This window comes from Anomaloglossus baeobatrachus, chromosome 3, assembly GCF_048569485.1.
Source record: "Anomaloglossus baeobatrachus isolate aAnoBae1 chromosome 3, aAnoBae1.hap1, whole genome shotgun sequence".
NCBI classification, from domain to species: domain Eukaryota; kingdom Metazoa; phylum Chordata; class Amphibia; order Anura; family Aromobatidae; genus Anomaloglossus; species Anomaloglossus baeobatrachus.
The window spans coordinates 98,431,822-98,454,827 of record NC_134355.1 but is presented as its reverse complement, the minus strand read 5'-3'; the positions used below and the strand labels follow the sequence as shown (position 1 = coordinate 98,454,827).

The 23,006-nt window shown below is 50.4% G+C and overlaps 1 protein-coding gene across 2 annotated transcripts in view; it reads right to left on the bottom strand.

Annotated features, from left to right (window-relative positions):
• Positions 1–3,105: 3,105 nt before the first annotated feature.
• The window catches only part of MTIF2 (mitochondrial translational initiation factor 2), a 104,214-nt gene continuing 84,313 nt past the window's right edge, over positions 3,106–23,006 (bottom strand). For both annotated transcript variants that reach the window (XM_075338087.1, XM_075338088.1), the window contains exons 10-15: positions 22,205–22,457; positions 19,663–19,803; positions 19,369–19,533; positions 4,660–4,800; positions 4,393–4,577; positions 3,106–3,397 (exon numbers count right to left, since the gene is read on the bottom strand). In XM_075338087.1, coding sequence (XP_075194202.1) covers positions 4,408–4,577; positions 4,660–4,800; positions 19,369–19,533; positions 19,663–19,803; positions 22,205–22,457 — 870 coding nt within the window. In that variant the 3' untranslated portion in view covers positions 3,106–3,397; positions 4,393–4,407. The remainder of the gene's footprint in view (positions 3,398–4,392; positions 4,578–4,659; positions 4,801–19,368; positions 19,534–19,662; positions 19,804–22,204; positions 22,458–23,006) is intronic.

The window sequence follows — 23,006 nt, the reverse complement described above, 5'->3', positions numbered from 1 at the left end:
TAACGTGTGTGCACATAGACTTTCATTGTGTCCACGTGTGCGTGCTCCGTGCAGATAACGGACATGCATCCGTGCCAAACGCAAACACATACGGATCACGGACACGCACACACGGGCATAATGAAATAACGGACGTGTGACCACAATCATAGATTAACATTGGTGCACGTTTGGCCGTGTCTCCGGTATATACGGAAACGGACCAAACACGCACGTGTATCACGGACGTGTGAAGGGGGCCTTAGAGTATGTTTCAGGGATTAGTTACAACTAGAAAACAAGAAAGTAAGGTCTTAGATCTGTTTGATACCCTTTACCAATTCTCCTTCAACCCATGTCAGCTCTGCCCTGGCAAATCACTCCAGTTCAGCTTTCCTTTGGTGCTCTCCTGCCCGGCTTGTTCTTACTGCTGTTGGTTTTGGTGTTATCTTGGAGCTTGCGCTCTCTTCCTCTGCTCTCCTTACCCCTCAATATAGTGCTACCTCAAACTCCAGAATCGAATGGAAGATTCCCGAGTCTTTCAACAACTTCACTGTTTCTACTGTGGCTATGGGCTCCAGTTAGCAATTGAAGAGGGATTTTGGGCAAGAAATTGTTGGGTGTATAAATTTGTCTTGGCCTCCATGAGATTTCTGTGAGACCCACAGTGTCTATTTGGATTCCCAATTGGTTGGCGATACTTCACGGCGGCGATACTACAGAGAGGATTGGCTGCACAGCTCATTTAAACAGCGGCCTAAACCACCTCTTTTTGGTCCTGACTTTTTTGGTCCTGACTTTGAATACCTTTGCAAAGATACCTGGATACAAAGGACTTGATTATTTTTCTAAGCTAAGTATTGCTTGGAGGACCTTTTCATCATCTGTATATTGCATAAGGAGTTTTGTAGTACCTGCCGTATGTATGTGATGTTTTTATGGTCCCTAGTTCCCCCCCCAATTAGTTCCTGGTATCCAGGGATAAGGGGGAGTAACGTGGATATACATTATGTGGACTTCTTGATTATCTGTGTATCTGGGGACGCTCTTTAATATATACAGATATAACCAGTTCTTTTTTTGTGGCGGTACGTGCCGCTACGGCGTACCGGCAAATCTGAAGAGCGCTGAGGGCCAGCACCTCTGGCTCTATCCACATGGCTAATTTGTAAACTATACAAATTAGCCATGTGTGGAGCGGAGGCACAAGCAGAGCAGCAACTGGAGCTGCAGGACCTGCCTGATCTCAGGAGGGGTGGTGCCTCCCCGGACCTACGGAGGCTGTGATTGGCTGACAAACGCCGCTCAGCCAATCACAGCCACTGTAATGTTTTAGCCATTGAAAATGGCTGAAACATTGAAATCCAGCCATGATCAGTGCAGCTATAGCCCTAATCATTGGCTGGAGCTGGGTGACCTCAGTTTCACCCGCCCCCAGCTCTGATTGGAGAGATCGGTCACAAGGCCAGTCTCTCCAATCACTGTGGGCCGGTGACCGCTCCTCTCAGCTTCACTCCAGCGTCTGTGGAAGCTGAGGAGAGCGATCCCTGCAAGTGCATCAGTAAGTTATAGCTGCCGCCACCGCCACTCCTCTCCATCTGCTCTTCCCCCTCCATCTGCCACTGCTCTCCCCACCAGCCGCTGAGGGGGCGGGGCTTATCATGGGCCCGAGGGGGCGGGGCTTAGCGCTAAAAAGAGCGCCGAGAAGGGAGTCAGTTGAAAATAAGATAAAACGGCGGGAAGGGGACCTCCCCCTCCCCCCAGCCAGCATACAGCTATGGTGACCCTGGGAATAAAGATTACGGAGAGTAGTGAAGTAGGGCTTTCAAAGCCGCGCCAATGACCACTATGACCGATAGTAAGATTAATGTTACCTTTTATTACATATTCAGGTCAATGTGTTTCTGGAGTCTCTGCTCCCTTCCTCAGGACATACAGGAAAAAGTACATCAAATCCCTTTTTTCCTGTATGTCCTGAGGAAGGGAGCAGAGACTCCAGAAACGCGTTGACCTGAATATGTAATAAAAAGTAACATTAATCTTACTATCGGTCATAGTGGTCATTGGCGCGGCTTTGAAAGCCCTACTTCACTACTCTCCGTTATCAGCCATCCTGGGTGCTGCTACCGTTGACCTGGATTCCATGCATGCATAGTAGTTGTGACTGTCACAACTCTACTTGGTGAGTGTATTTTACCCTTATCACCCTATATCTACTTGGGTAAGACCCTATTGCGCTTTTTTTTCCACAGTTCTTGCTTCTTCCTGGGAATAAAGATTGTGAGTTAATTGCAGCTACAGGTGAACTCTGAGCCCTGGGATCCCTCCCCCCCCACCAGTGGATTGTTTCTGCAGGGGTCCCTGTAATCAGGGGTATTGCATAGCCAGCAACCAGTCAGGGAGAATCTCACCTTAGCACTGCCTCAGTCCAGGCTAGTGAAGATGGCAGAGTCAGCCTGTTGTGCCCGGTCACACCGGTGCAGTGTATCAACTCAGAGCCTACAAGAGGGACTGAGGAAGTTTTCATCTGCTCTGGGCTCTGGAAAAAAAATCGGTGCTTGTGAGACCCATCGTCCAGTGAGATGCAGCCCAGGATCCAGCGTTGCAGGAGGGGGTACGTGGAGGCGACACTCCGCGTTCCCGAATGTTGATGGTGTTGGGAGATCGGTCCCTAGGGGAAACAGTCGCCCTCTAAAAATAAAAAACCTTGAAGGGATGTGCCTCCTATAGACACTAAGCTAAAACTAAGGTTGCCTGGCTCGGCCAGGGGGTGTATACTGCAGAGGAGGAGCTAATGTCTTTTGCATCTACTTGGTGTCCTCCTATGGGTAAGCAGCATAACACCCCATGGTCCTGTGTCCCCCCCAATGAGGCGTCAGAGAAATAAACAATTCTCCAGTCATGCGATCTGACCCTTTAGATCTATTATCTAATCATGGATGTACCCTAAAGTAGCAGCACCAGAAATCAATCAACAGTGAAGAAAATAAACAGCAATCACATACTGTGTGTGGAACAGTAGAACACTTCTATTGTAGGGGCAGCATATTTCACCAATGTTATCATTTTATCATGGAAAACTAGACAAGCCGTATACGGCAAATTAAAAACACCGGTGCCGCAACATTTCAATGTTATCTTAAAGTGGTTTTAGTTTCTTTTATTTACAAAAATAAATATACAATCCCACAAGGTTTAATACATAGATGTACAAGACTATGATGTATTTGCTGTTCCGTGAAGCTCCTCGCTGTGCAGATGGTGAGCAACTATATCAGTCTCTGAGAAATAACGCTAATATTTTGATGACAGGTGGTTTTCCACTTTGAGGGTCGTGGATTTACAAAAAAAACAAAAAAACAAACGATCTGTGGTTGATTTGGCCCACCCGAAGAATTGTGCGAAAGATGAAAAGTCACTGTGAATGAGAAAAGAAGGCGTACATTTCACAAGTTTATTATTACAGAAGTTGTCCCCAACTTTTACATTGATAGCCTTTCCTTAGGATAAGTTCTAAATGTCTGATCGGCCAGGGTCCGATCTCAAGGGCTGCCACCGTGCAGAGGGATCATCCTTATTCTCAACTGCACATGGAAACATGAGAAGCAATGGAATGAAACGGAAAGTGAGAAGATACAGATTAAATAGTAGAAAAACACTTTTTGACAGTGAGGGTGATCAATGAGTGGAACAGGCTGCCACTAAAGGTGGTGAGTTCTCCTTCAATGGAAGTCTTTGGACAGACATCTCTCTCAGATGGTTTAGAGAATCCTGCACTGAGGTTGGACACGATGACCCTGGAGGTCCCTTCCAACTCTAAAGGGGGATTTACACGTAGCAATATCGCTAGCGAGCGTACCCGACCTCGTCAATTGTGCGTCACGGGCAAATCGCTGCCCGTGGCGCACAATATCGTTAGGAGCCGTCACACATACCTGCTTAACGACATCGCTGTAGCCGGCGAACCTTTCTAAGGGGGCGGTTCATGCGGCGTTACAGCGGCCGCCCAATAGAAGCGGAGGGGCGTAGATGAGCGGCCGTAACATCCCTCCTTCCTTCCTCATTGCTGGCGGCTGCAGGTAAGCTGTAGTTCGTCATTCCCGAGGTGTCACACATAGCGATGTGTGCTGCCTCGGGAACAACAAACAACCTACGCCCTCAACAATCAACGATTTTTTGAAAATGAACGACATGTCAACGATGGATGATTAGGTGAGTATTTTCCATCGTTATCGGCCGTCCGTTGGTTTCACACGCAACGACGTCGCTAACGATGCCGGATATGTATCACGGAATCCGTGACCCCGACGATATATCGTTAGATACGTCGCTGCGTGTAACGGGGCCTTAAGATTCTAGGATTCTATGAAATGGACACCAAAAGCAGTTTTAACTGTTTACAGCAATACACACCTAGTGGCCATCCAGCTAGAATCCAGGATCCCATCTTATTTTCTGAGGTATGCTTTTTTCTTCAAAGCAAATTATTTCATCCCCAACTTTAATCTCCACGTCTTGATCCAGACTCAGACCACACTCTACACCAGTTTTTACTGTCGGCACATCGTTCTTGTGGTGCTTGAGGGAAGTTATTGATCCTGTAGAGGAAAATGTAATAAAAAAAATGGTCCATCATTTACAGTATGGAGTAATGGAATACAGAAGCTGTGTATATTTTACCTTCCCAGAGAACAGTGTTGTTCCGGACTAACTTAAACTTCATCTTCTTATCTAAGAGGCCCTTCTGTACTCTGCAGCCGGCCACCTGGACAGTCTTCTTTCCTGCAGTGACATCGAATAGAGCCAGAACAGAAGCTTCACCTGGACGGAGAAGAAATATCGGATTTTTCAGTATATAAGACACCCTGAATTATAAGACGCACCCCAAATTTAATGGAGGAAAATAGGGAAGAAGGGAATTTTGTTTACTTACCGTAAATTCCTTTTCTTCTAGCTCCTACTAGGAGACCCAGACAATTGGGTGTATAGCTTCTGCCTCCGGAGGCCACACAAAGTATTACACTTAAAAAAGTGTAACCCCTCCCCTCTGCCTATACACCCTCCCGTGGATCACGGGCTCCTCAGTTTTGGTGCAAAAGCAGGAAGGAGAAAACTTATAAATTGGTCTATGGTAAATTCAATCCGAAGGATGTTCGGAGAACTGAAAACCATGAACCAAAAGAACAATTCAACATGAACAACATGTGTACACAAAAGAACAACCAGCCCGAAGGGAACAGGGGCGGGTGCTGGGTCTCCCAATAGGAGCTAGAAGAAAAGGAATTTACGGTAAGTAAACAAAATTCCCTTCTTCTTTGTCGCTCCATTGGGAGACCCAGACAATTGGGACGTCCAAAAGCAGTCCCTGGGTGGGTAAAAGAATACCTCAATAAAAAGAGCCGCAACGGCCCCCTCTTACAGGTGGGCAACCGCCGCCTGAAGGACTCGCCTACCTAAACTGGCGTCTGCCGAAGCATAGGTATGCACTTGATAGTGTTTCGTGAAAGTGTGCAGACTAGACCATGTAGCTGCCTGACACACCTGCTGAGCCGTAGCCAGGTGCCGCAATGCCCAGGACGCACCCACGGCTCTGGTAGAATGGGCTTTCAGCCCCGAAGGAAGCGGAAGCCCAGAAGAACGGTAGGCTTCGAGAATCGGTTCCTTGATCCACCGAGCCAAGGTTGACTTGGAAGCCTGCGAACCCTTACGCTGGCCAGCGACAAGGACAAAGAGCGCATCTGAACGACGCAGGGGCGCCGTGCGAGACACGTAGAGCCGGAGTGCTCTCACTAGATCCAAAGAGTGCAAATCCTTTTCACATTGTTGAATTGGATTAGGGCAAAATGAAGGCAAGGAGATATCTTGATTGAGATGAAAAGGAGATACCACCTTAGGGAGAAAATCCGGGACCGGATGCAGAACCACCTTATCCTGGTGAAACACCAGGAAGGGGGCTTTGCATGACAGCGCTGCAAGCTCAGACACTCTCCGGAGTGATGTAACTGCCACTAGAAAGGCCACCCTCTGCGAAAGACGTGATAAAGAGACATCCCGCAGCGGCTCGAAAGGTGGTTTCTGAAGAGCCGTTAGCACCCTGATAAGATCCCAGGGTTCCAGCGGACGTTTGTAAGGTGGGACTATGTGGCAAACTCCCTGCAGGAACGTGCGGACCTGCGGAAGCCTGGCTAGGCGCTTTTGAAAAAATACGGAGAGCGCCGATACTTGGCCCTTGAGAGAGCCGAGTGACAAACCCTTGTCCATTCCGGATTGAAGGAATAAAAGAAAAGTGGGTAAGGCAAACGGCCATGGAGGAAAACAGTTATCAGAGCACCAGGATAAGAAGATTTGCCAAGACCTGTAATAGATCTTGGCAGACGTTGGCTTCCTGGCCTGTCTCATGGTGTCAATGACATCCTGAGATAACCCTGAAGACGCTAGGAGCCAGGACTCAATGGCCACACAGTCAGGTTGAGGGCCACAGAATTCAGATGGAAAAACGGGCCTTGTGACAGCAAGTCTGGGCGGTCTGGAAGCGCCCACGGTTGTCCCACCGTGAGATGCTACAGATCCGGGTACCACGACCGCCTCGGCCAGTCTGGAGCGACGAGAATGGCGCGACGGCAGTCGGATCTGATCTTGCGTAACACTCTGGGCAGCATCACCAGAGGAGGAAACACATAAGGCAGTCGAAACTGCGACCAATCCTGAACTAACGCGTCCGCCGCCAGAGCTCTGTGATCCTGAGACCGAGCCATGAATGCCGGGACTTTGTTGTTGTGCCGTGACGCCATGAGATCGACGTCCGGCGTTCCCCAGCGGCGACAGATCTCTCGAAACACTTCTGGGTGTAGAGACCATTCCCCCGCATCCATGCCCTGACGACTGAGAAAATCTGCTTCCTAGTTTTCTACGCCCGGGATGTGAACTGCGGAGATGGTGGAGGCTGTGGCTTCCACCCACTGCAGAATCTGCCGGACTTCCTGGAAGGCTTGACGACTGCGAGTGCCGCCTTGGTGGTTGATGTATGCGACGGCAGTGGCGTTGTCCGACTGGATACGGATCTGCCTGCCCTCCAGCCACCGATGGAAAGCCAATAGGGCTAGATACACTGCCCTTATCTCCAGAACATTGATCTGAAGGGAAGACTCTATCGGAGTCCAGGTTCCCTGAGCCCTGTGGTGGAGAAAAACCGCTCCCCACCCTGACAGGCTCGCGTCCGTGGTGACCACAGCCCAGGTTGGGGGTAGGAAGGATTTTCCCTGCGATAGAGAATTGGGAAGGAGCCACCACTGAAGAGACGTCTTGGTTGCAAGGGAAAGAGAGACTTTCCTGTCGAGGGAAGCCGACCTCCTGTCCCATTTTCGGAGAATGTCCCATTGGAGTGGCCGCAGATGGAATTGCGCGAACGGCACTGCCTCCATCGCTGCCACCATCTTCCCCAGGAAGTGCATGAGGCGCCTTAAGGGGTGTGACTGACCCCGAAGAAGAGATTGCACCCCTGCCTGCAGAGAAAGCTGTTTGTCCCGCGGTAGCTTGACTACCGCTGACTGTGTATGAAACTCCATCCCGAGGTAAGTCAGTGATTGGGTCGGTGTCAACTTGGATTTCGGGAAGTTGATGATCCACCCGAACTGCTGGAGAGTCGCCAGAGCGACGGTAAGGCTGTGTTGACACGCCACCCGAGAAGGGGCCCTGACTAGGAGATCGTCTAAGTATGGAATCACCGAGTGGCCCTGAGAGTGTAGGACCGCCACAACGGATGCCATGACTTTGGTGAAAACCCGTGGGGCTGTCGCCAGGCCGAAAGGCAATGCCACGAACTGAAGGTGTTCGTCCCCGATGGCGAAACGCAAGAAGCGTTGATGCTCGGGTGCGATCGGCACGTGGAGATAAGCATCCTTGATGTCGATCGATGCTAGGAAGTCTCCTTGTGACATCGAGGCGATGACCGAGCGGAGAGATTCCATCCGAAACCGTCTGGTTCTCACATGTCTGTTGAGTAGTTTGAGGTCCAGAACGGGACGGAATGATCCGTCCTTTTTTTGGCACCACGAACAAGTTGGAGTAAAAGCCGCGACCACGTTCCTGAAGGGGAAAAAGTGCGTCGGCCTGAGCGGGGGGCGGAGAGGTTCTGAAGAAACGAGCCGCAGGACGAGAGCTGAACTCTATCCTGTAACCGTGAGACAGAATGTCTCTCACCCATCGGTCTTGAACATGTGGCCACCAGGCGTCGCCAAAGCGGGAGAGCCTGCCACCGACCGAGGATGCGGCTGGGGGATGCCGAGAGTCATGAGGAGGCCGCCTTGGAGGCAGTGCCTCCTGCGGCCTTTTGGGGGCGTGACTTGGACCGCCACGCATAGGAGTTCCTCTGGCCTTTCTCCGGCCTGCTGGACGAAGAGGATTGGGGCTTGGCGGAGGGACGAAAGGACCGAAACCTCGATTGTATTTTCCGTTGCTGAGGTCTCTTAGGTTTGGATTGGGGTAAGGAGGAGTCCTTTCCCTTGGATTCCTTAATAATCTCATCCAATCGTTCGCCAAACAAGCGGTCGCCAGAAAACGGCAAACCGGTTAAGAACCTCTTGGAGGCCGAGTCTGCCTTCCATTCGCGCAGCCACATGGCCCTGCGGACTGCCACAGAGTTAGCGGATGCCACAGCTGTACGGCTAGCAGAGTCTAGGACTGCGTTCATGGCGTAGGAAGAAAAAACTGACGCTTGAGAAGTCAAAGACGCAACTTGCGGAGCAGAATTACGTGTGACAGCATTAATCTCAGCCAGACAAGCTGAGATAGCTTGGAGTGCCCACATGGCTGCAAAGGCCGGGGCAAAAGACGCGTCCGTGGCCTCATGGATGGACTTCACCAGAAGCTCTATCTGCCTGTCAGTGGCATCCTTTAGCGATGAGCCATCTGCAACCGATACCACAGATCTAGCCGCCAATCTAGAGACTGGAGGATCCACCTTGGGACACTGAGCCCAACCCTTAACGACCTCGGAGGGGAAGGGGTAACGCGTGTCAGTGAGGCGCTTAGTAAAGCGTTTGTCCGGAACCGCTCTGGGCTTCTGGACAGCATCTCTGAAGTTAGAGTGATCGAAAAACGCACTACGTGTACGTTTGGGGAACCTAAACTGGTGTTTCTCCTGCTGAGACGCCGACTCCTCTACAGTAGGAGGCGGGGGAGAGAGATCCAACACCTGATTGATGGACGAGATAAGATCATTCACTAAGGCGTCCCCTTCAGGTGTATCAAGGTTAAGGGCGACGTCAGGGTCAGAGCCCTGAGCTGCGACGTCCGCCTCGTCCTCCAGAGAGTCCTCAAGCTGGGAACCCGAGCAGCGTGAAGAAGTCGGGGAAGATTCCCAGCGAGCCCGCTTAGCCTGTCTAGGACTGTGGTCTGGGCAGGAGTCCTCCACGTGAGACCTAGGGCCCAACCTGGGAGCGCGCTGCAGCGCGGACCGAGAGGGGCCTGGAGGCGACGATCCAACAGGGGCCGGGGCCTGTGTAAGGACCGGTCTGGACTGCAAAGCTTCTAGCAGCTTGGCAGACCATTTGTCCATAGACTGAGCCATGGATTGTGAAAGTGACTCAGAGAGTTTCTCAGCAAAAGAGGCGAACTCTGTCCCTGCCGCCTGGACAGGGGGAGCAGGGGGGTCTACATGAGCCGAGGGGCCCACTAGTGACCGAGGCTCCGGCTGAGCAAGCGAAAAAGGGGTCGAGCATTGCTCACAGTGAGGGTAGGTGGAACCCGCAGGTAACATAGCCCCACAAGAGGTACAGGCCGCAAAAAAACCCTGTGCCTTAACAGCTTTGCTCCTTGTGGACGACATGCTGTTGTCTCCTAGGAGAATGATCACTGAGGGTATATGGGCAAAAAAGGGTATACAGCCCGACCGAACAGAAATATATATATAAATACGTATCTATTCCGGCACCCTAGGGGGACCAGCACCGGGTGACCGGTGTGGCTTACCGACCGCTAAAAAGCGGAGTGTGTGTCCTCCAGATTCCCTGCCTTAGGTCCCCCGGAGATACAGAGCTCTTCACTGAGAATCCTCCACCGGCAGAATGCCAAAAAATGGCTGCCGGAGCTCTCAGGGGAGGAGTGGAGCCGTGGGCGGCGCCAGGAAAGTGCGGGAATCTGGGGTCCCCACAGTGATCAGTGAGGGGGGAGGAAACATGCAGGATGGTCCGGCCCTCACATCCGACGTCAGGTCGGCAGTCCCGCCCTTACCCCTGACAGGCAGGCCCGGGGGCGGGATTTTTGCGACTAGGCCGCGATGAAGCCGGGGACTAAATTTGAGACAAGCAGGCACGGTCGGCGCGGAAGTCCGCCGGCCTTCTCAATTCAGCAGCTGCCGCAGCGTCCGGGAAGAAGGTGCGCTCCCTGCACAGTCCCCTATGGGGACACAGAGTACCTTAGAGTTGCAGGGCCCGGTCCCTGAGGTTGAATAGACTCCGGTCCGGCAGATTCCCACATGGGCTGCGGAGGGAGCACGATCCCAGTAAATGGATGACCGCTCAGGATCCCACTTCTCCCAGAGCCGCTAAGGGATGGTGAAGGAGACGGCATGTGGCTCCAGCCTCTGTACCCGCAATGGGTACCTCAACCTTAACAACACCGCCGGGGTGAGAAGGGAACATGCCGGGGGCCCCGTGGGGGCCCTCTTTTCTTCCAACCGACATAACTAATATGAGAATGCATGAGTGGATGTGTGCCTCCTTCCACACAAAGCATAAAACTGAGGAGCCCGTGATCCACGGGAGGGTGTATAGGCAGAGGGGAGGGGTTACACTTTTTTAAGTGTAATACTTTGTGTGGCCTCCGGAGGCAGAAGCTATACACCCAATTGTCTGGGTCTCCCAATGGAGCGACAAAGAAAATTAATTTTTAATGTTAAAATGAGGGTCCGTCTTATAATGCTAGTGTGTCTTAATCCTACATGCTCCAGAGAGAGCGGCAGTAGGGTAGCAGCTCCGGAAGGATCACAGCAGGCAGGGTCAGTGATGCTGTGGGCTCAGAGGACGGGGTGTTGCGTCTCAGGAGGGTCAGTGGACGGAAGGTCAGCGATACTGCGGCCTGTGGAGTTTTGCGGCAGAGGGCGCCATCGATTTGTCGGCGTGCTACGGGGATGTCACTGCAGTGAAGGATTCAGGAGGGTCACAGGATGCGGTGTCACTGTGGCAATGGGCGCCTGATCTGACTGCGGACTCCACTGAATTGCCCGCGGCGCTGACATGATGGACTTCAAGAAAATGGCCGCGAAGGCAGCGTGTGCGCAGAAAGGTCTCAGTGGCCATTTTCTTGAAGTCCATTGAGTCAATCTGCGCACGCGCCTCCCCCGCAGCCATTTTCTTAAAGTTCATAGCGCCAACCACGGGCGATTCAATAGCGCCCACAGTCAGATAAGGCGCCCACCATTACACTGCAGTGATATCCTCAGTATTGCTGACCCTGCTCCATCACAGTTGCCCTGGTAAGCCATATCCGCATTGCAAGACGCACCCCTATTTTACCTCCATTTTTGGAAAGAAAAAAGTGCATCTTACAATCCGGAAAATAATGTACTTTATCTTACTAACTGGCGGCACCAAGTACTATAAAAAAAACAAAAAATAAAAATGCAGAAACTTTAGAAAATTTCTGTATTTAAATGGGTTGTCAACTTTATCTTTATTTTAACATGTGAATTTGGTGCATATTTTTCTGGACTCTACTAATCTATATCCTGCACTTAGTCGTACAGTCTTCCTCACAGACTGCACAGTTCTCCTGGTCTCTATATTGCTGCTGACAGAGGAGCATGTGACCAGACCTGTCCAGCAGTCCTCTAATTGAAAAAAGGAAAAAAACGTACATAGGAAAGTGTTTTTTCCACTGGAAGAGACTGATGGACCGATCTGGTCACATGCTCATGTTAGAAAGTGCCACAAAATCAGATACCCAGGACTTTTGTTAAATAAGCATATAATGACCAAACCCTTAAAGGGAACCTGTCAGGTGCAATATGCACCCAGAACCACAAGCAGTTATGTGTGCATATTGCTAATCCCTGCTTAATTGTCCCTGTATCTAGTAGCATAGATAAAAAGAGAATTTTGTTTACTTACCGTAAATTCTTTTTCTTATAGTTCCGACATGGGAGACCCAAACCATGGGTGTATAGCTTCTGCCTCCGGAGGACACACAAAGTACTACACTCAAACGTGTAGCTCCTCCCGCCGGGCTATATACACCCCCTGGATGACAATCTACCCAGTTCAGTGCAAAAGCTGAAGGAGGACATCCACCCATAAGTAGAGATAGAGTAAAACTCGGACTAACCGGAACTCTGACTACTAACAACAGCCGGTGAAACACACGGAACAAAAAAACTGCCAACAGGCAACAGGGAGGGTGTTGGGTCTCCCATGTCGGAACTATAAGAAAAAGAATTTACGGTAAGTAAACAAAATTCTCTTTTTCTTTATCGTTCCTTATGGGAGACCCAAACCATGGGACGTTCAAAAGCAGTCCATGGGTGGGAATAAACCAAACTGAGAAGTAGGCAAAACCTAACTTCACAAATGGGCGACAGCCGCCTGAAGAATGCGTCTGCCCAAGCTCGCATCTGCCGAAGCATGAGCATGCACTTGGTAGTGCTTCGAAAAAGTGTGCAGACTGGACCACGTGGCAGCCTGACAAACCTGCTGAGCCGTAGCCTGGTGCCTGAAAGCCCAGGAGGCACCGACAGCTCTGGTCGAGTGCACCTTAATCCCTGGCGGGGGAGGCACCTGAGAACACTGGTAGGCATCGGTGATAGCCGACCTGATCCAACGAGCTAGGGTCGGTTTAGAAGCAGCGAGACCCTTGCGCTGACCAGTGGTTAGCACAAAAAGTGAGGTGCACCGCCTAAAAACGGCGGTGCGTGACACATAGATTCGGAGCGCCCGTACCAAATCCAAGGTATGCAACGCCTTTTCAAAGCGATGCACAGGGGCCGGACAAAGAGAAGGCAATGAAATGTCCTGGTTAAGGTGGAAAGGAGACACCACCTTAGGGAGAAAGTCCGGAGACGGACGAAGAACCACCTTGTCTTGGTGAAACACCAAAAAGGGGGATTCCGAAGATAGCGCAGCCAAATCAGAAACTCTCCTGAGAGAAGTTATGGCTACTAGAAAAACAACTTTCCTTGAAAGTCTAAACAAGGGAACCTCCCTGAGAGGCTCAAAGGGGGGTTTCTGTAAGGCCGTGAGGACCAGATTAAGGTCCCAGGGATCCAAGGGCCGCCGGTAAGGAGGAATGATGTGAGATGCGCCCTGCATGAAGGTGCGCACCTGAGCCAGTCGGGCGATATGCCGCTGGAACAATACCGACAGAGCCGACACCTGTCCCTTGAGGGAATTGAGGGACAGTCCCAGCTGTAGACCGGACTGTAGAAAAGACAGGATGGTCGGCAAGGAGAACGGCCAAGGAGCATGGTCGGAAGAGCGACACCAGGACAGGAAAATCCTCCAAGTCCTGTGGTAAATCTTGGCCGAGGAAGACTTCCGAGCCTGAGTCATGGTGGAGATGACCTCAGAGGGAATGCCTGAAGCCGTCAGGATCCAGGACTCAAGAGCCACGGCGTCAATCTGAGAGCCGCAGAATTCTGGCGGAAGAACGGACCTTGAGAGAGAAGGTCTGGGCGGTCCGGGAGATGCCACGGCACCTCTACGGACAGACGGAGCAGGTCTGGGTACCAAGCTCGCCTGGGCCAGTCCGGAGCAATGAGTATGACTCGACGGCCCTCCATTCTGATCTTGCGCAGAACCCTGGGCAAGAGCGCTAGAGGGGGAAACACATAGGCCAGACGGAACTGAGACCAATCTTGAACCAGTGCGTCTGCTGCGAAGGCTTGAGGATCGTGGGAGCGAGCCACGTAAACCGGAACCTTGTTGTTGTGCCGGGATGCCATTAGATCCACTTCCGGAGTGCCCCACTTGCGGCAGATTGATCTGAACACTGACGGATGCAGGGCCCACTCGCCGCTGTCCACGGTTTGACGGCTGAGGTAATCGGCCTCCCAGTTTTCCACGCCTGGGATGTGGACTGCAGATATGGTGGACTTGGAGTCCTCCGTCCACTGGAGGATTCGTTGAACCTCCAACATCGCCAGACGGCTGTGAGTCCCGCCCTGGTGATTGATGTAGGCAACCGCTGTCGCGTTGTCCGACTGAACTCGAATGTGCCTGCCCGCCAACAGGTGGTGAAAGGCCAGGAGAGCTAGAAACACAGCTCTGATCTCCAGCACATTGATCGAGAGGGCTGATTCGGACGGAGTCCAAGTGTCCTGTGCTCGGTGATGGAGAAATACTGCTCCCCAACCGGAGAGGCTGGCATCCGTGGTGAGGATCACCCAGGACGGAGTCAGGAAGGAGCGTCCCTGAGACAGAGAGAGGGGCCGAAGCCACCACTGAAGGGAGCTCCTGGTCTGTGACGACAGAGCCACCTGCCTGTGCAAGGAAGAGATCCGCTTGTCCCAACAGTGGAGAATGTCCAGCTGCAGGGGACGCAGATGGAACTGAGCAAAGGGGACCGCTTCCATGGACGCCACCATCTGACCCAGCACCTGCATGAGGTGTCTGATGGAATGACGGCGGTGCCTCAGCAGAGAGCGCACCGCCAGACGAAGGGACTGCTGTTTGACTAGGGGCAACTTGACAAGTGCCGGCACAGTCTCGAATTGCATCCCTAGGTACAAAAGCACCTGGGTCGGGGTCAGAGTGGACTTGGGCAGGTTGACAAGCCACCCGAACTGAACTAGCGTGGCGAGAGTGAGAGAGACACTCCGCTGGCAGTCTGCACTGGATGAGGCCTTGACTAGAAGGTCGTCCAGGTAAGGAATCACTGCCAACCCCTGGATGTGCAGGACCGCAACCACTGCTGCCATGACCTTGGTGAATACTCGAGGGGCCGTGGCTAAGCCGAAGGGGAGAGCCACGAATTGGAAATGTTCCTCTCCGATCGCAAAGCGTAGCCAACGCTGGTGTGAAACCGCAATAGGCACATGCAGATAGGCATCTCTGATGTCGATGGATGCCAGAAAATCTCCTTGGGTCATTGAGGCAATGACCGATCTCAGAGATTCCATGCGAAAGTGCCGCACCTGAACATGCTTGTTGAGAAGCTTGAGATCCAGGATGGGCCGGAAGGAACCGTCCTTCTTGGGGACTAGAAAGAGGTTTGAGTAGAAACCTCTGAACCGTTCCCGGGCGGGAACCGGAATAATTACACCGTTGGCCTGCAGGGATGCCACGGCCTGAGAGAAGGCGGCGGCTTTGGAGCAGGGGGGGGTGGACAGAAAAAAATCTGTTTGGCGGGCTGGAAGAAAATTCTATCCTGTAGCCGTGGGAGATGATATCCCGCACCCACTGATCGGAGACGTGTTGCAACCACACGTCGCCAAAGTGGGAGAGCCTGCCACCGACCAAGGACGTTGCTGGCGCGGCCAGATAGTCACGAGGAGGCTGCCTTAGTGGCAGCGGCTCCTCCAGTCTTTTGAGGACGCGGCTTTGCGCGCCAGTTGGATTTACGATCCTTGGCTGCGGTAGTGGACGAGGCCGAGGGCTTAGAGGATGACCAGTTAGAGGAACGAAAGGAACGAAACCTCGATTGGTTCCTGCCCTGGACAGGTTTTGTCATCCAGCTGTTCCCCGAACAGCCGGGACCCAGCAAAAGGGAGACTCGCAAGGTACTTCTTAGAGGAAGCGTCTGCTTTCCACTCTCGAAGCCACAAGATCCTGCGGATCGCGAGGGAGTTAGCGGAGGCCACCGCCGTGCGGTGAGAAGCCTCCAGGATGGCAGACATGGCGTAGGATGCAAAAGCCGAAGCTTGAGAAGTTAAGGCATCCGTCTCAGGAATAGAGTCCCTGGAGAGGGAATGAATCTCCGCCAGAGAGGCAGAGACTGCCTTAAGAGCCCACACTGCCGCAAAAGACGGGGAGAACGAGGCTCCTGCCGCCTCATATACAGACTTGGCCAGAAGGTCAACCTGGTGGTCAGTGGGATCCTTAAGAGAAGTGCCATCAGCCACAGCTACGACTGTGCGGGCTGAGATTCTGGACACCGGAGGGTCTACCTTTGGGGACAGGTAGCGTCTGAGCCCACAGTAAACGAATCCTCCTCGCCCTGCACCTCGGCTTGTGAATCAGAGCCGTGGGACGAGGAAGGAGAAGGTTCCCTGCGTCTCCGTTTAGGGGGACGGGGTCCTAGGACATGCTCTGAGGGCTCTGCAGAGCTCGGAGCCGCAGAGGCACCCTGAGAAGGGGGCTGATGCATGGACAGCAGTGTCCGGGACAGCTGCCCCATGGAGTCGGCAAAAGACTGGGAAATAGCTTGTGAAAAGGAAGCTACCCAAGCCGGGGGTTCAGCCACCGGGGCCGGAGCAGCCGGAGGGACCCCTGAGGAAGCTCCAGGCTGAGACACAAACATGTTAGCACAGGCATCACAATGTGGGTATGTGCTTGGCTCTGGCAGAATGAGCTTACATGCAGTGCATATAGCGTACATGTTAGCAGCCTTGCTTCGGGTGACAGACATGCTGCTGAGGTGGAAGCTCTGCAGCAAGAATACACTCCTGTAGAATGCCCTGAGAGTGTAATAAAAGTCCACAACCGAAGGTTGTGGCTTACCAGCCCGCTCTCTGTGTGCCCTCCGGATTCCACCGCTCAAAGACCCTGTGAAGCGTCAGCCTTCCTAACAGTGCAGCGTCCAGCGCCTTCCAGTGTAAGAACGCTGAGAAAATGGCGCTGGGAGAAGGAGGGGGGGCGTGCAAAAGCCCAAGAGCGGGAAAAACGGAGGGCAGAGAGATACAGGGAGAGATACAGGGGAGGGAACATCTCCCCAGAGAGGAGTGCCCTCCCCTCTGCTGGTAGGGCGGTGGGCGGCGCTGTATGCAAAACATGCAGAGAAGACGAAACCGAAACTAGGCCCAAACTGAAGCCGGGGCCTAGATTTTAAAATGCGGCCGACGAGCAGGCACCTTCGGCGCGGTTCTCAGGGGAAACCCCCAGAACCGGCCGGAATTTACAGTAACGCTAAAACACATACTGTCCCCCCAATAAAAGTACCCGGGACCCCTGAAAAAACGTCTCAATACTTAGCTTTTGAGACGCAGGGCCATGTCCCTGAGTGGGGGTTAACGCTCCTTCCAGCAGGGACCAGACAGGGCTGCGGATGGAGACCGGCCTTCTGCAAGCAGAGAGGACCGTGGAGGCTCCCACTTCAAACAGAGCCTCGACAGAGGATGTGAAGGAGCGCGGCATGTGAAGGCTCCAGCCTTATAAAGTCAACCTTAACAGCACCCGACAGAGTGGGGTGTGAAGGGACATGCCGGGAGTCCAGACTGGACCCGCTTTTCTTCCAAATCTTTAAAAATTAAAATAAAAATGAAAAAAATATCAGAGAATGCAAGTGTGTGATCCTCCTGAAACACAAAGCATTGAACTGAGTAGATTGTCATCCAGGGGGTGTATATAGCCCGGAGGGAGGAGCTACACGTTTGAGTGTAGTACTTTGTGTGTCCTCCGGAGGCAGAAGCTATACACCCATGGTTTGGGTCTCCCATAAGGAACGATAAAGAAAGGGATCTATAGAAAACATTTTTCTAAAGATCCTTTATGATATGCTAATGAGCACAGGGACTAGTCACAAGGGTGTTACTTCCCCCGACTAGTCTGTCCTCTTTGCATGTTAGCACGCCCACAGGGGTGTGCTAACATGTTATTCAATGCCCCTTGCCCAGCGTCATTGGTGGTGATGCACATACCTGTGTCGGTTGTTACCGCCTTAAGACGTTGGGTTCAGGCTCAGTGCGCATGATCTGAAGTCCTGGCACTTCCGGTCATGCGCACTGTGAAGACGGAACGTGTGAACCCAGCTTCATAGTGCGCATGACTGGACTTCTGATCATGCGTGCTGAGCCTAAGCCTGGCATCTGAGGCAGGGACAACGGACACAGGTACGCGCGTTTATGCCGATGTCACTAGGCAATGGGCAGGGCGTGCTAACATACTAAGAAGGCGGAATGAGGGCAGGAACTAACACCCTTGCGACTAGTCCCTGCACTCATTAGCATATCATAAAGGATCTTTAGAAATATTTTTTCTAAAGATCTCTTTATCTATGCTACTAGATACAGGGATGGTTAGGCAGGGTATAGCAATATGCACCCAGAACTGCTTGTGATTGAGTGCATATCATACCTGAAAGGTTCACTTTAAATGCCAAATTATATAATGTGTAAAGTAGAAAAAGGCGACAACACTTTAATTTGTTCTTAGGAGGGACCCTAACGAATGACTTAATCAAACTCAGCTGCAGAACTCCTCCAAAATAATATATGTTATTAATCAGGAAAACAACTAGCAAGACTTAAGGCCACTTCACACATAACGAGATCGTGAACGAGATCGTTACTACGTCACAGTTTCTGTGACAAAAGAACGACTTTAATAGCGATCTCGTCACGTTTGACACGTACCAACGATTCACCCCCTGCTGCGAAATCGCTGATCGATGCCGAACAGCTTTTTGGCTCGTTGGAGTCCTGCTGGGCTGAATGAATCTGTATGTTTGACACCCTACTAACCTAGATGAGATGCAAGAAGGCGTGTAGTTGCGTCCCCGTTTCCACGCCCCTTCTGCACCGATTGGTTGGCGCTGAGAACAATAGCGTGTAGTGGGAGTGCGTGGAGTCGCAGGTTCTATCTCAAAGCAAAGCTCAAAAGAAGTGACAAAGGGTGACGCGATACAAAATTTAACCGCTAGATACGCCCCCTGCCAGCCCAATCAGAACGCAGTATTGGCCACCAATCAGAGCGGATGGTGTGGAAAAGGCGACGCCCGCCCGGCCGCCCAATCAGAACGCAGTATTGGCCACCAATGAAAGCGGAGGGGGGTATGGAAAAGGCGACGCAAATGCACGCCTATGTGGCTCACTGCATTTCACTACGCCCATAATGGGATCGGAATCGTTAACGTAGTTGCTGTGTGACAGGGTCCCAACGATTTGAAAGATCGTTATACGGGACGCATGCTCGTTCCTAAAGTCGTTACGTGTGACACCCAACATGCGATTTCAACAACGACTCATAAACGATCCAGGAAGTGTGACGTAGTAGCGATCTCGTTCACGATCTCGTTATGTGTGACTGGACCTTTATCTCCCCTTTGCATAGAATGATAATCTTGGTATTTTAAAATCAATATGTAGTGTATATAGTGTATTGCATACATGAGAGATCTGTCGCGGGGGCGGCTCAGGTGCAATGTTCTGTCTTTTTCTAATCAAAGTCAGGAATGAATAAGAGAGAGAAAAAAAAAAAAAAATGAAAGGAAAGCATGTGAATTGTGTGAATTGTAACCACAAACCTTTCACTACTTCTTCTGACAATTCTGGTAATGTATTGCTGATTTCTTCTTTCAAATCATCAAAGAGGTGGTAGATGACCTTGTGAAGCCGGATGGGGACTTCACTCTTAGTAGCAAGGTGCTGCACGGATTTATTGGTATTAACGTTGAATCCATAAATAGAAGCTGTACACCAAGAAGACATAATGAAAGCAGAGAGTTCTCATCACTCACATAGTAAGGTATAACACCTAGACACAGGCAATAAGACCAGGGATGGAGCAGGGAGATGCGGGCTAAACTAAGCTTTCCTACCGTTAAAGGTCTCTGCAAGAGCAACGTCCCCCTCACTGATGTCCCCAACCCCAAAATGGACCAAATCCAGTTCACATTCATGATCTGCATCGTATGTGTCCAATACACCGAGAATGGCTTCAACCGATCCATCGACATCACCTGAATGGAGAAAAGGTTGAAGAAAGGTAATGCTGAGGTAGATGATGACTGACTTCCCAGCTGCTTAAAGGGAATCGGTCACCAGGTTTTTGCTCCCCCATCTGAGAGCAACATAATGTAGAGACAGAGACCCTGATTCCAGCGATGTGTCACTTACTGAGCTGTTTGCTTTCATTTTGATCAAATCAATGTTTTCTCTGCTACAGATCTAGCAATAATACAGAGCTCATGAATATGCTGCACTACCTGGCAGAACTCCAAGTAGTCCTCTAATGATGATCTCCTGCTGATTAAACAGTGATTTTATCAAAACTACACTAAGCAAACCAGTAAGTGACACACCGCTGGAATCAGGATCTCTGCCCCTATGTTATGCTGCTCACAGATTAGGTGGCAAAAACCTGGTGACAGATTCCTTTAAGGGGCTTGTCAGCACATAATGGCTGTTCAAACCAAGTACAGGCGTTCAGTGCACCCTTGGCATGGCCAAACATTTAAGTACAGCTTCCCACCTGATTGTTTTCCATCAATCCATGACCTTGTCAGGCTCTATGAAGCCAGAGTGGTCAATCAAAGAAGAGGGGAGGGTGGAGACAGAATAAAAACGAGCAGATGGGAAGATGCATTTAAATGTTTGGTCATGCCAAGGGAGAACAGAGTGCTTGTACTTCGATTGAACAGTCATTCTGTGCTGACAGAGTTCCTTTAAAGGAAATTTGTCAGTAGATTTTTGCTATAAAGTCTCACCATAATGGACAGCAGATATCCCGAATCCAGCAACGTGTCCCTTACTCGTCTGTGATTTGATTTCATCACGATCAGTGTTTTATCAGCAGAAAATTATCACTATAAAACAACTGGCCTCCTGCCTCTTAGTCCAGCCAGGTCCCCACTGATTAGCAAATTACTGTCACTATACTATGTACACAGAAAGCTGTGATGTGGGCAGGTTATACACAGCTCAACAGCTGAGCTCTGCAGCAAAAAAAAAAAAACGAGATCCAACAGAACTGCTGCAAGCTAAGTAATATATTGTTGGAATCAGGGTCTCTGTCTCATGCTGCTGAAAGAGTACATAGTAAAAGCCAACTAACAGATTCCCTTTAATGATCCTATCAACAGCCCGTAATAGACTGGAGGTTGATAACAGCGTCTCCAAACTCTAGTTTGAAATCTTATATATTATTACTGTCCAGTTCTTATGACCGTGCAAACGTAAACTGTATATTCTTAAAATGCGGCACATTCAAGCAAAACACACAAAGGATTTATAATCCAGAGATCGCTCAGCGTCGCTGCCTGGGAGGAGATCACACTTAATAAAAAGGCTGCACGTATAACGGATAAGAAAAGGTGCAGATTATGGCCCCCAATCAGATTTATAAAGATAACTAAGTATTTGGAAGATTATGACTATCTGCCCATGTTGCGTTTTTCGGAGCAGAAAATCTGCACATAACGCATGTTTTGGCAGGAAAAAAGCACCGGAAAAAAATGCGCATTTTTCATTGTGTTTGCATGTTTGTTCGCATGCTTTTCCCATGCTTCTTTTTCCGTGCATTTTTTAATCATGGTGAACACAGAGGTTCAGGCGCTGTACCCCTGCGATCGCTGCCGGGACTCTGGCTGACGTTACAGCTGGGACCTGGCTCTCTCTGCCCGGAGTGGTGCCTGCTTCGGAAGCTTAACCCCCCTGAATGCGAAGATCAGTGCGACTGCAGCATTCAGAAGGCAGGGAGAGGGATCTCTTACCTCTCCCAGGTGATCGGGTCCCTGGAATGTGATCACAGGGACCCGATTGCTGTCATAGTAACCCTGGGTAGTTCCCATGATGACCCCTGGTTACTGAGCTATGGAGAGCCTCACACACCATGCTGTATGCATAGTGTGTGAGGTGAAATGCTGCGCTATAATCCACTTTAGTGATAAAGCAATGCAGGGGATTATAGAAACGCAGGAAAAAAAAAAAGCAGAAACAATGGACATAAGCCACGTGGGCACAGCAAGTCACGATTCTCATAGACTTTGCTGGGATGCTTTTATTGATTAAAATAAGCAAGAATAAAACGCATTAAAAACCGCAAACAAACGCCACATGGGAATAAGGCCTAAATTACATAATGCTGAGAGGCAATCTACTCTATTGGATGAATGTTATTGCTGTTAATACCCTCATTTAGGGTTGCACTAAATGTATATGTTATACAGATGCCTCGTAAGGATGCCGTCCATCACTAAAGAAATTATTGTAAAAAACAGATTCTCCAGTTCAGAGTAGTGCAATTGACTGCACTTTGCTAAACAAATGCCTAAACCATGGTGTGACTGTCGCCTAATGCTCTGTGAATATTCAGTCTATGAATATACTTAGCACATGGCGGGTGAGCGTCAGCGTACCAACCTTTTATTATGATGGGGACTACTGGACCATCACGTGTTGTCCTTTCTGAAGGTCTCTTGGCCATGAGCGATTTCTTAGCCCGATACTGCATGGCACTTTTCTGTTTCCAGGTCATGCCAATAAACGTGTCCAGCTGCTTCCGGTGCGCCTCTCTGTGCTCCTTCTGTCTGACCTCAATCACTTCCATATCCTTCTTGATTTTCTCCTGTTCCTCTATGTACGTTCTCCACTGAATGACTTCTTTGGCTCGTTGCTGGTAATTCACAAAACACAAGTTTCCCATATAAAGTCTTACAAAGAAGATGTGAAAGCGGCCACTCTTATACAACTCATCATTGTGCTTCTCCCTTTTCTGGCTTTAGTATTTGCGCCTTATTCTTTATATGTTTTGCGCCACTTTTTATGTGGCATTTCGGTTTTAATTATTTTTTTTTTTTTTAACTTTTCTCTGACAACTTTGCTTATCCAGAGGTTTTAGACAGATTAATGAAATGCAATTTTTTTTTTTTTTTTTTACCAAATATCACATTTTTGGGGCATGTCTCACTCTAGTCACTGCCTGGAGTAAGTTTTCTGATTGAAGAATTAAGGGTCCTCAGTGATTAACCACAGTACAAACAGGCTACAAAAAACATCCAGTGCTCTGCAGGATCGGGCACATAAGCATGTTTATGGCTAATTGATTGATTTCTATGGGTATAGTGTAATGCTTCGACTCTCCTCTGGGGGTGGCACAGGAGTTTATCACTTGCTGCCGGGCTCCCTTAGAAATCTTGTAGACGTCATTATGTCATTAAAGGGG